Here is a 14,637-nt window from a genome sequence, read left to right as displayed (position 1 = left end):
ATAACGAATAAGTGGTTGAGGATGGATGGATGGATGGATGGATGGATGGATGGATGGATATATAGCCAAAAGTTTGTGGACATGTGACCATTATACTTATATGTGAGCCTTCTTGAAACTGCTGCGAAAAAAGTCTCAAGCACACAATTGTATAGACTGTCTTTGTATGCTGTAGCATTTACAATTTCTCTTCACTGGAACTACGGTTCCAAACATGTTCCAGCAGGACAATGCCCCTGTGCACAAACAAAGGTCCATGAAGACATAGTTTGCCGAGGTTGGACTGGAAGAACTCGAGTGTCCTGAACAGAGCCCTGACCTCAACCCCACTGAACTTCTGGGATGAACTGGAATGCTGACTGCACCCCTGGCCTCCTGAAACAACATAAGTGCCTGACCTCACTAATGTTCCTGTGGCTGAATGGACAAATCCCCACAGACATGCTTCAAAATCTAGTGGGAAGCCTTCCCAGAAGAGTAGAGGTTATTATAACAGGAATAATCTGGAATGGAATCTTCAAAAAGCACATATGAGTGTGACCGTGAGGTGTTCATAAACTTTTGGCTATCTAGTGTAACGAAATGAAGTTTAGAAGTTCCTGAATCTGTCTAAAAACCTTTTGTTAAACAGACATGCCAATCTAACTAAAACTGACTAAATCTAACAAACTACTTATAAAAATACAACTTTAAAATGGTATACAGTATCTTATTGTAATTAATTTTCTAAATACATAATGACAAGATATAGTAATGACTACACAGAGTCTAAAATGCAGGAATTCAAAATAAATCCTCTCCAGAAACATTAAAAGTGTTCCTTCTGCAAGAATCCAACCCCATTTCACAGGCTCTCACGTTGTAGTTTGAGTTGTATGACCATAAAATTAACCATGGATTTTACTCCTGCTGGATAAGATTACATTTTGGACAGTCTTACAACAAAACATAAAACTTTTCACCGAAAGTGAAAATATTTATAGCATATTTACCTACATAATAACCGTGCATTTATATTGGAAGGAGGAAGGCACTGCTTTAAAACATGGAAAACACATGTAAGCATCGGCAACCTGAAAGCACAGAGAAGGAGCACAGCAAGCTTTTTTTTTTTAGAAACAGTAGACTGGTTTTTCAGCTCCAATATAATGTTAATTCCATGCTGGGAAATCATTCTTTTAAAGAAAATCAACCACAGGCTATGCATTTGGGTAAATGTGCTTAAAATGCTTAAAATATTAGTTACACATTTAAACCTCTGAGTTCTAGCCTGAGATGCATGAGATGTAAATACTTAGTTATAGATATGATGCAACCGTAATGAAGCTAAAACCAATAACTACTGCCATAATAAAAAAATTCTTCTGACGGGCTTGCAAATGATTATCAGTCAAAGTAGTGCCTGATGAAAAGAAAAGAAAAAGAAGTGAAGCCAAAACATCAAGTAACATGAGATAATGTGATATGGGGGATGGAGAGACGGTCATTGGAAGGTGTGAGTTTAGATACCAGAGAGCTGCTGTTGTCATTTTCAAAACTTTATATAAAGTAAAAAAATGGACTATGTGACTATGACTATGTGAAGCATCAGGTCATCCGTAAAAGTTGGGACAGTATGGAAAATGCCAATAAAAATAAAGAGGAGTGATTTGTGAATGTACTTTAACTTGTATTGAAACAAAAAACGTATAAAGACGAGGTATCTGATGTTTTACCTAATCAACTGTATAGTTTTTTTGAAGATAAATGTTTATTTTGAAACTGATGCATGTAACATGTGCCAAAAAAGTTGGAACAGGGGAAATTTAGGACCAATAGCGATGTGACAAGTTGAAATAAGAGGGTGATGTGAAACAGGTGAGGCAATCATCTAATCATAATATATAAGGAGCCTCCAAAAAAGGTCTAGTCCTTCAAGAGAATGGATGGGTGGAGACTCGGCAATGTGCCAACAGATGCGTCAGCGAATAATCCAACACTTTGAGAACAAAATTCCCCAAAGACGGTAGGATTTTGGGCATTTCACCTTCTACAGTGCACAATATAATTAAAAGATTCAAGGAATCCGGTCAAATCTTGTTGAGTAAAGGGCAAGGTCAAAAACCACTTCTGAATGCATGTGATCGCCGATCCCTCAGACATCACTGTCTTAAAAAACTGTCATGAGTCTGTAATGGATATCCTGACATGGGCTCAGGAATTCTTTGGTAAACCTTTGTCAGTCAACACCGTTCACTGCTGCTTCCACAGATGCAAGTTAAGGTTTTACTATGCAAAGCAGAAGCCAAACATCAACACTGTCCAGAGGCGCCACCGACTTCTCTGGGCTCGGTCTCATCGGCACAGTAGAATCGTGATTTGTGGTCAGCTGTCGTGTTCTCCGTGCCAAAGAGGAAAAGCACCATCCAAGCTGTTATCAGCGTCAGGTCCAAAAGCCAGCGTCTGTCATGGTATGTCATTTAATTAAAAAAAATTAAATGGGGCTTTATTTTAGCACTTCCATCAGTGAAACAACTCAGCATTAGTTGTGTCGTGAAAAGCCTGCAATTAACGATTATTTTCATTATCGATTAGTTGGCCGATTATTTTTTCGATTAATCGGACGGAGCGGGGCAAACTTTCAGTGCCTTTTTTTTATTATTTAAAATAAAATCCATCCATCCATCCATCTTCTATACCGCTTTATCCTTTTCAGGGTCACCGGGAAACCCGGAGACTATCCCAGGGAGCATCAGGCACAAGGCGGGGTACACCCTGTACCGGTGTTTAATATAAAATGCTACCCTGCCTTAGAGGACTTAGAGGTCGCACACTTTCTTCCTCAGACACGTGACAATTTCGCCTCCGTCTGATGAGGACTGAGGTCATGTTGGGAAAAAAGGTAACGCTGACAGAAACAGTAAACTGAAGAAAGTCATTATCAGTGACTCTGAGGCTAAAGCTAGCGGTGTCGCATTACGTGCGTGTGACGTCAAGCGCCGTCGACTAGGAAGTGGCTTATACTTCCGATTAGTAAAAACCCGCTAGTGTTCCATTTGAGATGAGATTACCTTTCTAAAATTCATATACTAGATGGTAGAGTACTCCGTGCACAGTGTATGTGTACAGTATGTCACTTAGGACACAACTTTAGTATTTACTATCCAAAGCGTGTTTTCTGAACAGAAGTAATGTAATGAGTAAATCTCCCCGTGCCGCGCGCAGACCAACTAATCGGTAATATTCTAATCGATAATTATTATCGATTTTATTGAATAGTTGTTGCAGCTCTAGTGTTGCTGCAATGAGAAACAGCCTGAGAGCACTATGGGATACGGTATTGTGAATGACCTGGGGAGAAGGAGAAGAAGTGGAATGAGGAAATGGATACAGTCGCACGTTTCTCTCTCGTTAGGCACAAATCCAAAATGTTCCTACATCGCCTGTAACATTTGGATTCCCAACAAGATCCATCCCAGAACCTGAAGTGAAACTGCAGAATTCACTTGACTGGATTTTGCCGCGCTCAAACATACCCGCACCAAACTAACAGACAACACCATATAAGTCGTTTGATTATGATTACATAAGCTGTGTATTAATATAAAGTCTCCCGCTATATGGTAGGTTATAAATACAAATTAATATAGAAACTCATTATTATACTTGTATACAAAATGTTGTACTTTGTACCTGTTGTAGTGCCCACTCAAGCAGAAACATTAACGTGGCATGTGATGTGACACCACCGCAGGTGGCTCTCCACCACCGTGGTCTCAAACTACCACAGTGGTGATGCGGTTGTCATGGCCACCGTCACAGCCTTAGTTACCCATGCCATGGGCACTGACGTGCACATCTGTGAGGGCACCATTAATCCAGAAAGATATGTACACATTTTGGAGCAACATGTGCTGCCATCCAGAGCAAGACAACGCCAAACTACATTCTGCCTGGATTACAAGCACATGGTTGCATAAGCAGAGAGTGTGGGTGCAAGCATGGCCTGCCTGCAGTCCTGACCGGTCTCCGATTGAGAGTGTGTGGCGCATTACGAAGCGCAAAATAAAGCAATGAAGGCCCTGTACAGCTGCGCAGCTGAAGAAATGCATAATGGATGAATGGGGGAAAATTCTGCTTGCTAAACTTAACCATGTAGTGTCTGCACTCAGCGCCCAAACGCTTAATAAGTGTTAATAAAAGAAAAGGTGATGTTACACAGTGGTAAACAGTGGACTGTCCCACATAAAATAATGTGTTAATAATGTGTTTTCAATATAGTACGGGGCAAACTGAATTTTCAAATGACTCTTTTTGTCTGTTTGTTTTTTGCATTTTCCATACTGTCCCAACTTTTTCAGACTGTCCCAACTTTTTTGTCATTTAGGTTGTATTTAGACTAGTCATATTCTTCATATATTCCCAAGCATTTGTTTCTGGTCAAAACCAACTGGCTACATACTACATACAACAATCACAACAATTTCCTGCTATAATTTTTAAAAAATTGTCGATTTTTTGCATTGTTACATTAAATCACATGGAAGCAGTGATTGCTTTTACTTTACACATGAGCCTGTATTCCTTCATTTGAAAAAATGTGCACCTAAATGCACAACTAAACAGACACTTAAATATAAATTTGTGTGTGTGTGTTTGCACATGCATCCTCCAATATCAAGATAACCAATATCACCAATTACTTGAAGAAGCTATAAATTCAATTTGTATGATAAGCCACCCCTCTATTTCCCACAAATACTGTAGATCAGTAGTCACCTACCTTGATCCTGGAGATCTACATTCCTGTAGGTTTCATCTCCAACCTAAACCTAACACACCTGTATTTGCTGACCAAGAATTTCTTAAGGCAATGATTAGAGGGTCAGCTGGACACGATTACAGTTGAAGCTTAAGTCTTCAGGAAGGTAGATCTCCAGGAACAGGGTTGGTGACCACTGCGGTAGATTATAGCTTCATACCTCACTCATATTTCATACCTCATAAGCATTCATACTTCATCATCTACACATCTGACTTGTTAATTTTTGCTTTGCAATTCCTGTTACAATATGTTTTTTTATTTGGTAGGGCGGTGGAGGACAGAGCAGAGTTACATATTACTGTTCTATTCTAGTCTTATTAATTTAGTTAGGAAACAATAGAGATCTTGTTAATGATGAGGCCACCCAGGAAATAGGAAGGACTCTGAGAAAGGAATATGGGAAAATATGAAGCACAAAGGCTCTGAAGTGAGCGGATAGAAAGAGACAGCAAAGGAAGGTTTTTGAGATATTATTATTATTATTATCCATTATGGCAGGAATTAATGTCATGAAGGAAGTATTGGTTAGCCCTCACCCTCCCTGGTTGGTAGCTGTCATATTATAGGGCATGAGAATTGGCAGGTGACCAAGTAGGTGAGAAAAACAGGGGGGGAAAGTACTTACAAAACATATATTTACAACCCATTCAGTCTCAAAAGAGTAATAAAACATGGACAGCAATAATCTGAAACTGGAGCTTTTGGATTGCAAGACTTGACCATGTGACTAAGCTTTAAGACCAAATGGTGTAAATTCTCCATGCCAAGAAACAAGAAAAGTGATGTGGAAATGTCGAAGATTTCACACAATCACACTTAAATATTCAGAAGAATGTGAAAAATATTCAGAAGAGCAAATCATTAAAGTTATCAGCCATAGCTTTTCTCACGGCTTCAATAATATAAAATCCACCACTCTTTTTCCCTACAATTCCTGCATGAGATCAGGTTGCTGCAGTTAACCACCGACTTCCTATATCTTGTCATGTTTCATAAAACATGCCAAAAACCGATTTTGCAATGATACACTTCTCGGGGGGAGGGGGGGGGAGTCTTGCTTTATCCTGTTGTAATTGAAGGCTCTGGGAGGCTGGCAATCTCGCCGGTGTTTCCCACAGTGTGCCATATCACTCTGCTGATACCCACTGCTATCTCTCCACAGCGAAATGCTTTAGCACTGACCCAGAACACATTCTCTGTGTCGAAAAGCCTCCCTGATCCAAATCCCAGCTGTCTTTCATTGTGTATCAAATACACAGCCAGTCTTCTATCCCCCCCTCTCTCGCTTTCTCTCTCTCACACACACACTTTCCCTATCTTTCAGTCTCTCACTCTCTTTCAGACACTCGGTCCAACTGAGCCGTCTGCCTTCTGTCTGTCGGTAGTGAGTGTCAGTATGTCAGAGAAGACACTGTTAAAAGTAGGCTGTAAAAAGCTATATTACATGTACACTCACTCTCTCTCTCTCTCTCTCTCTCTCTCTCTCTCTCGCGCGCGCTCTCTCTCTTGCGCTCTCACGTTGTACATTTGCAGCTTGTGGTGGGTTGTGATGTGAGCTAATTAAAAGAGAGGTGGGAAAAGAGAAAAGTGGCCGGGACCAGACTTTGTATCTGTAAGGCTGGGAGAATGCACTCTTGGCACATACTGGTCTGTCTGCATTTGTTCTTCATGCAGCTTTACAAGGCTTTTGGTGATGCACTTACACAGGTATGCTGGAGACCCAGCATCTGAGCACATCAGCAATTTACACATTCGTTTTTATTACCCCAACATGAGCTTTCTCTAATGGGTGCTTAAACAAATGCGCGACCGCCATTTAAAGCAGCGTGAAACAGATTGATGAAAACATCAATCGTTTTTCAAAGCCTGAGAATCATAAGGCTGGGATCCCATACTATTTTTTGAGGTAGATTTGAGTAAAGAAATGAATTATTCAGGGATTTGTCATGGAAAGTTTTACACGCTAAACTGACTTTAAAGAACAGAACATATTTAAGCATCTATCACAGATGTGAATCTGATGTTGTGGAGCTTTTTTGTAATCCAGTGGTCAGGATTAAATTATACTACCAAGATGAAATCATAGCAGAATCTTTGGTCTACAATGTTTGCTCTAAAACATATTGATCATATTTCACTGTACTACAGCCAAAGGCCCAGATGGTCTTGGTTAATTTTATTCATGAACAGACCGTCACTACAAAAAAAAAAAAAAAAAAAAAAACCCAAGTGGAAATATCTCAAATTTGGGGAAATTTATTTAAGATTTCTTATTATGAGATTTTAAAACATATATTTAAAAATGTTATAATCTTAATAATATTTTTAGATACTTTTACTAATTGTGGGTTTTAAATTGTCTTATTCTATTGGCAAATAATTTTGTTTCTTTCTAGAAATAAATTCTTAAAATTAGAAATCTGCCAATAGAATAAGAATATTTTAAGCTTGAAAATTAGTTTTAAAAATGTATAGAAATATACATTATATATATTTTTGTTTTGCTTTTTATAATCGTATAATAGGAAATACTGGCTATATTTGATGATATTTTAAATATTTTCACTTGCTAGGATGTTTTTTTTTTTTCTCTTTGGGGTATTCCGTTTTTCTCACTGACATCTACTACAGCATTTTTCTTTTCAAAATCATGTCAGTTATATTTACTTCTACATTTATTCATTTGGCAAGTGTATTTATCCGAAGCGACGTCCAAGTGAAGCAGAATTCAATCCAAGCACAGAGCTGCTAAAGGAACCAACAGTTAAAGCCAAATACAAGTGCGAGAGAGAGCACAAATCAGTCTAACACACAACCCACCCACCCACACACACACACTGTAGTTAGAGACACAACTTCTGTGGAGTAGGACTAGTCACACAGTGAAATAAGCTTGTGATTGAACAAAAATGTCTCTGGTTAACAGTCAATGTGTCTAGTCAACAAAAATGTTCAGTAAAACAGGACATTTTGTGAGATTATTCAACATACTGAACTGTTAAACTGTTTTATTTCAGACCCTATACTCTAATACTTCCTACAGCTCCCAGATTCCCTTCATGGTGTTTTTAAGTAGGGGACAGCACTGAAACGGCAGAGGTAAGGTAAAGGTAGAAGCGGTCAGCTGGCCTTAATAAACTAAACTAACATATTGAGAAAACATTTACATACAGTATGTCCAAATACTTCAAGCTAGAAGCTTTCACAAAGGATTTGAAATTATTCACCATGTAAAGATCAGAACCATGTACAGATCAGAGAAGTGTGTAGACATCAACCTCGGGAAATCTGGCATCCTGTCTAAAAAGCAATGAATGGTTTTCATTCATTTGTACAGGTGAACATTTTTCAAACAGGTTTGTTTTAGCTATTGTATAATCATAGATCACAGATCCTTTATCAGAAGTTTTATTAATTATTTTCTTTAAATCGGGTGCCAGCTTTGGAGGTTGCACTTCATTCTTTGAAGTCCCCACATATTAACTAGCTTTATTCAGGATTTTATGGTAAATATTACTATTCATTTTTTTTGACAAATTTGACAAAACAGTACCTATTAATAAAGTTGGCATACTTGAACAAAACCACAAGGAAAAGTAGCTTTTTCAATCATTTATTCAATAGAAATATCAATACATGTGATACGCTTCTGTGGAAAAAGTAAGTACACCCTTGGCCTCAGAAGACGTTTTGCATAATTGACCACCAGGCATGCTGGAATTTTTGACCACACTTCCATGCAATATTCTTTCAGTTGCAAGATGTTTGAGGTTTTTCTTGCGTGTACTGCCCGTTTCAAATCTCCCCTATATCATTTCAATGGGATTCAAATCCAGGCTTCGACTAGGCCAGTCTATAACCCTCCATTTCTTCTTTTTGAGCCATTCCTTGGTGGATTTGCTAGTGTGCTTAGGATCATTATCCTGTTGAAAGGTCCACTTTCGATTCAACTTCAACTTTTGGACAGATGACCTCACATTATTTTCAGGCACTCTTTGATATGATGCAGAATTAGTAAATGAATCAATGAATGCAAGCTGTCCAGTCCCTGAGGCAGCAAAGCAACCCCAAAGCATAACATCTCAACTACCGTGCTGCACAGTTGGTATGAGGTGCTTCTCCTGAAAAGTAGTCTTTGGTCTGCACCAAACACGTTTGCTGTTACTGTGACCAAACAACTCAATCTTTGATTCATCTGTCCAGAGCACATTATTCCAAAAGGCCTGGGCTTTGCCTATATGCTCATTGGCAAGACTCATGCCAGACTCATAGGCATCCACAACCTTTATTCTGAGGGCCTTACAGAACTCTTTAGATCTTGGCATGATGACGCCACACACCTCAATAACAAAGGGAACACCAGACACTACATAAGAGAGGGGTATAAATATGACCAATTCCACCTGCACGCCCTAAGCAGATCAGCAATTCTGGCTTTCACAATTCATAATTGGTCTCAACTAGAGATGTGAGTGGAACTGCTTTTTTTTTTTTTTTTTAATATTCCAGCTCACATAGTTATTATTTAATATATACCTGCACCTGATCATTTATAATGAATATAGTTGGTTACAACTAGTATTTCCCAAATATGTAATATATAAAATAATTTTAAAAAATAGTAGCTTAATTTAAACCATTGCAACCCTGACCAGGCCATTACTAAAGATGCTGTAAATGCAGCGTGCAGTGCCTCTGTAAATGAATGTGGTCTTTCTGTGTTCCACAAATAACACTAACAAGTCACATGACACCGGGGAGGGAAAATGGCTAATTGGGCCCAATTTGGACATCTTCACTTAGGGGTGTACTCACTTTTGTTGCCAGCGGTTTAGACATTAATGGCTGTGTGTTGAGTTATTTTGAGGGGACAGCAAATTTACACTGTTACACAAGCTGTACACTCACTACTTTACATTGTAGCAAAGTGTCATTTCTTCAGTGTTGTCACATGAAAAGATATAATCAAATATTTACAAAAATGTGAGGGGTGTACTCACTTTTGTGAGATACTGTATATGAAGGGAAAAAAACCTCCCATGTGCATGACTTTTTCATTGCATTCCACAGGATCCCAGTTCAAATGCACCTCTATTCTCAGCCTACTATTTGAATCTGTATTAATTTAAACACATTATCTGTCCATTCCATATTAATATTTGCTTACATCCATATTCTCTCATATTTCTCTACTTGTTGATGGACTGTTTGTTCTACTTGTTGATGGATTGCTGACAGCTGACAGTCGAATTATGACCTTGCACTGACATGCAAAGTTACCTGAAGAACCTCACTTACTCTTCTGTTTTTGTATTTGATTTTTCTTAAATATCACACTCACTGAACATGCCACAATTTCCAGCCCTAATTACTGACAACTTCACCATCAATCTAAATACAGGTGTCATTTTACTCAATGTTTCTATTGAAACTGAATCCAGCTGAGCAGTCTTTGTGACTGCTATCTTGATCCAAAATCAAGGTCATATGGGCCTGCTCAGCATACTTACACATGTCACTGTGCATGTTACGATGCTAAATGCTTAAATATATCAAGCAGTACACCTGCTAATCATTCATTACGTTTTTCCTTTATTTTGTCACACATCTATACATTGCCAAATATATGGCTTTCTACAAGCACAGACAAAACGGCAGATCCTAGGTGAATTCATTTGACTGGACTGGAGTCTTTGCTCTGATTGATTTTTCAGATGCTTGCACCATGTCCAACTTAAATACTGTAGATCTTGTTTTTATTAACATTTTATTAATTTTACAGCTGGTACTTCCCAAGATAGTGTTGAGAAACATCTCTTAGGGCTGAAAAAAATAAAATAAAACAGAGAACACGTGGCTATTAGACATTTAACCCTTAAGTTATCCAATAAATCAGAAATACCATGTTCTGCCTTTGAAATATGGTGACTGGACAAAAACTGCAATAATTAATTTATCTGATACAGTGAAAATATGAGTCCATTGGTGTGTCATTTATGCCAATTATTGAAAGATTGAGTTATTAAGGGCATGATAGATCTTTTTCTCTTTCTCTACTCTGTCACCACAGAGATACAAGGGTCATGTTTGTCCACTTGTGAAACAAGAGACTGTTTTCATGTGGCATTCATACACTCCAAGCGGATGATTTGTTTCATTTAGCTAGATTCCCTACTTTGGTGAAAAACGTTTTATTTTTATTTTTATTTTTTATCCCTATGCAGCTTTAAAGTTCAGGTGTATGTTCTAGAAACGAGGCCCTCAATTCTGATTAAATGCAGAAATGGAAAGTTACAATCCCTCTGATGGCAAGAAAGGCTTTTTTTTTTTTAATCCTGATCGAATTTGACTTTCCATAAAACTTACTGTGCAGAATTCTGTAACTGGCTTGGACGCACCTTCCAGCACGGTGCTCATAACTCCTCATAAAGCTTTCCGTTCTCACAACCGAGAGATAAGTTAGCTTTAATGAGGCACAAAGGGGAGGACAGTTTTTAAAGCGTTTTACTTCAGCGTTTTAATATCATAACCCCTCTGACCTCCAGTAATGATTACACCAGGGTGTTTTAGAAACCTCTCAGGCGCAAAAGGGAGGACTTGTTTAGTATTGCCGACAAAGTTTTTCAGTCTTTCTTCTCTTACAGTGTACACACACACACACCACCTGTTGAAAGAGTCATCTTGTCTCAGGAAGCCCAGTAACTAAATATAATATCTGTATCAGTGTTAAATCAAGAAAAGGTAAGAAGACATTCTCATGATAGTCTGAAGAAAATGGAGCAATTAAAATTTTTGAAACTGCTCCTAATGCAATACTCTGTTGCTTTCACATTCAAGTCCTACATGAACAGATTCTTCCACACGCCAATAAAACGCTTTGGTACTCCATAAAACGTCTAAAATATATTGATTAAAACGGCATAATTAAAACAACATGCAAATGTTCCTTACATTCTCATCAACGTTTACAGATGATCCATTTTTCTTCTTTTAAATCAGAATAATGCATTACTTGCTCATGGATTCATCTATGAGTCAACACACGCTTAGACCACAACTATGACAGTCCCTCTGCGCCATCCGCCAACTTCTCACTTGTTTCCTCTCTTTTGCTCTCATCCTACGTTTCCTGCTCTTTTTGTCTCGCTTTCGCACACTTTCACTCATTCTCTGTGGTCTCTGTGGCTCATTAAATAGACATTATCCGAAAAAGACAATCTTGCCAAATCATTCTTGGGCCTAATATGCTGGCCCATCAGGTACTTGAGGTTTCTCTCCCTCTCTCAGATGGAAAAAATGCTGTAACTGGGGCACATTGTAGAGTTTTGTCTGGCCAGTGTCATATCATTGATTCAGACCAGAGTATAAAAGGGGTAGGGGAGTAGACAAAAAAAAAGGAGGAGGAGAGAAAGAGAGCGAGGAAAGAATAAGGCTCATCACCGTGACTCAGACTTTCTCACTTGTGAAAATGACGGCCTGACGTATGGACGGAAAACAAAAGCTGGCTGATGGAAAAGTATTGCTTTTAAATACAGCCATATAGTGCTACCATTCAGGGCGTCCTGCCCCCGCAAACCGATTCAGCTGTGAAAAAAAAAAAAAAAGAAATCCACAATGTTGTCTTTGTTGAAATTGTATAAAATGCAGAGCCAAGAAGGCAACAGCTCACTCCTTTCTTACAACCCAGAGGGGTGCAAGGGGAGCAAAAGACATATACGACAAAAGGGCAATGGGTTCACTGAAGTATCACTGGCAAACCCACAGGACAATGTGGCTCCGTTCATACACAGCTGGACTATTCAGTATTGATCTATAAATAAAAAAATAATAATAATTCTACATCCAAAGTGGTGTGTTCTTTATTCGAAATGTTATGCAAGTTCAGTAATCATGAAGACTGAAATGTATACTCAAATCATTTGGTGTAATTCGATTGAATAGTCTATGCAGCTAAAAGCTTTGTCTTGAATTCACACCTACAACCTTTGGACACAAATGACCATTAACAATTATGAGTGTAAGACTCATAATTCAGCGCTGAGTGGCTGTTATTTCAATAATGTACGGTATATGCGTTCATTCCAATCTGACTTTACTTCTTTTCCTTTTATTTTTTTTTCAAGTTTACTCTGCATTAATGCCTAGAATATGGTGAGACTATGGATGCACCAATCTGATTCTGATACTTTTATCTTTACTTTCTTTAGGGCTTTTTGGGGGGAGCTTTACTTTCGAAGCCTTGTGTGTGAAGTGACGACTCAGTGGTTAAGGTTTTGGACTGCTGTCTGGAAGGATTCAAGTGAGTTCAAATCCCAGCACCACAAAGTCGTTTTTGACTCCTTGAGGAAAGCCCTTAACTCTCTGTTTCATCCTGTCTCGCTTATAAGTTGCTGAGCAAACGTAAATGACATCTTTTTTTATTCCGATCTGCTCACAGGTTTTAATGCAACTCCGATCATGCCCGTGAACAAAGGACACATGTCCTAATGCGTGCCGTCAGTACACATCTCTAAAGTTTTGGATAAGTGTCGAAAGCTTGTTACTGTTAGGGTGTCTGTATGGTATCAGGTGTAGTCTGATACTCAGAGCTCTGATATCAGTATCGGACTGAAAACAGAAAATCGGGATTGGAACATCCTGAATCACGATTCTCTGTTATAATTAGACTCATAATTATATATAATATAGCACAGGCTAATGAAATATTCATCCCATGCCATGCTGATTCATCTACTTCTCTTTGTATTGAGCAGGCAGACCTTCGAAGTACGAAGAGGAGAATACAGTGCAGTCTGATTTCATGTCCTTCAGGTACATGGGATAGGTCACCAGGTCATGTGACTCATTCAGGCACATGTTAGTGACTATTTAATCAATAAATGAAACCAAATAAATGATGACTATGGTACAATTGGTGTATAAATACTTGATAATTAATCCTAGCTGGTGTGTGTGTATGTGTGACAGCTTGTGTGTTTTTATATCTTGGTGGGAAACAAGATATAGAGTCCCTACCAGGATTAGAGTATCTGACAGTTTGGCCTTGTGGGGACATTTAGCAGGTCCCCACAAGCAAAACTGCCTTTTACACACACACAAACCCTAAATAAATAAATAAACAAACAAACAAGTAAATAAATAAATAAAAGAGGCAAAAGTTTTCCTTATGGTTACTGAGGTTAATAATAGACTCTGGTTTAGGTGTTGCATAGCATTAATTAGCTGCAGTAATTGGAAGGTCCTCACAAGGATTGTAAGACAAATGATAAACGTGTGTGTGCGTGCGTGCGCGCGCGCGCATTTTCTCACTCACCCGTTGACCGTTGGATTTCTGTGCCGAGATCCGCGTCACGAACAGGGTCAAAGAACACAGAACCACCAAGTGATGAGGAAACATGTCTCTTAATGTCGAACAGTCACTGCTACGCACGAGTCAAATGCTTAATGAGCAGAAACCCACCCGCCAAAAAAGTCCTCCTCTCGTCCACTTTCTTCTTTAGGTTTGTATGAAGGTGAGAGTTTACATAGTGCTCGCGCTCGCTCACAGACTGATGATCGCCATAGCAACCCGCTTTTATCCAGCACGCGCGCGCGCTCCTCGCGACAGCTACAGGTTGAATAGTTCACTTTCTTTTGGCGCTCATTTAAAAACCCAGGAGGTGGGATCACCGAGGATGATTGACACCAGAACCGTCCAATGAACGCTGCACGCTGCACATATATTACCTGTAATGAGAAGTCCGGGGGAAAATAGGATTTCTTTCACCGGTGCCAACAATCTGGAGGAAAAAAAAGGGCGACTGTTAATTTGTGTAAATTTATACAGTTTAAAA

At 38.8% G+C, this 14,637-nt stretch overlaps 1 protein-coding gene across 7 annotated transcripts in view; it reads right to left on the bottom strand.

Moving 5' to 3' along the window:
- Window positions 1–14,434, bottom strand: part of smoc1 (SPARC related modular calcium binding 1) — a 66,325-nt gene extending 51,891 nt beyond the window's left edge. For 4 of the 7 annotated variants that reach the window (XM_053632304.1, XM_053632309.1, XM_053632310.1 and 1 more), the window contains exon 1: window positions 14,118–14,431. In XM_053632304.1, the coding sequence (XP_053488279.1) occupies window positions 14,118–14,201 (84 nt within the window). In that variant the 5' untranslated portion in view covers window positions 14,202–14,431. Of the gene's footprint in view, window positions 1–14,117 lie in introns of all 7 variants that reach the window. The other 3 variants (XM_053632305.1, XM_053632307.1, XM_053632308.1) reach the window with 2 other exon arrangements.
- Window positions 14,435–14,637: the final 203 nt, after the last annotated feature.

This window comes from Ictalurus furcatus, chromosome 9 (assembly GCF_023375685.1).
Source record: "Ictalurus furcatus strain D&B chromosome 9, Billie_1.0, whole genome shotgun sequence".
Classification (NCBI taxonomy): Eukaryota; Metazoa; Chordata; class Actinopteri; order Siluriformes; family Ictaluridae; genus Ictalurus; species Ictalurus furcatus.
The sequence above is the reverse complement of the archived record's forward strand: the minus strand, read 5'-3'. Positions and strand labels throughout refer to the sequence as shown.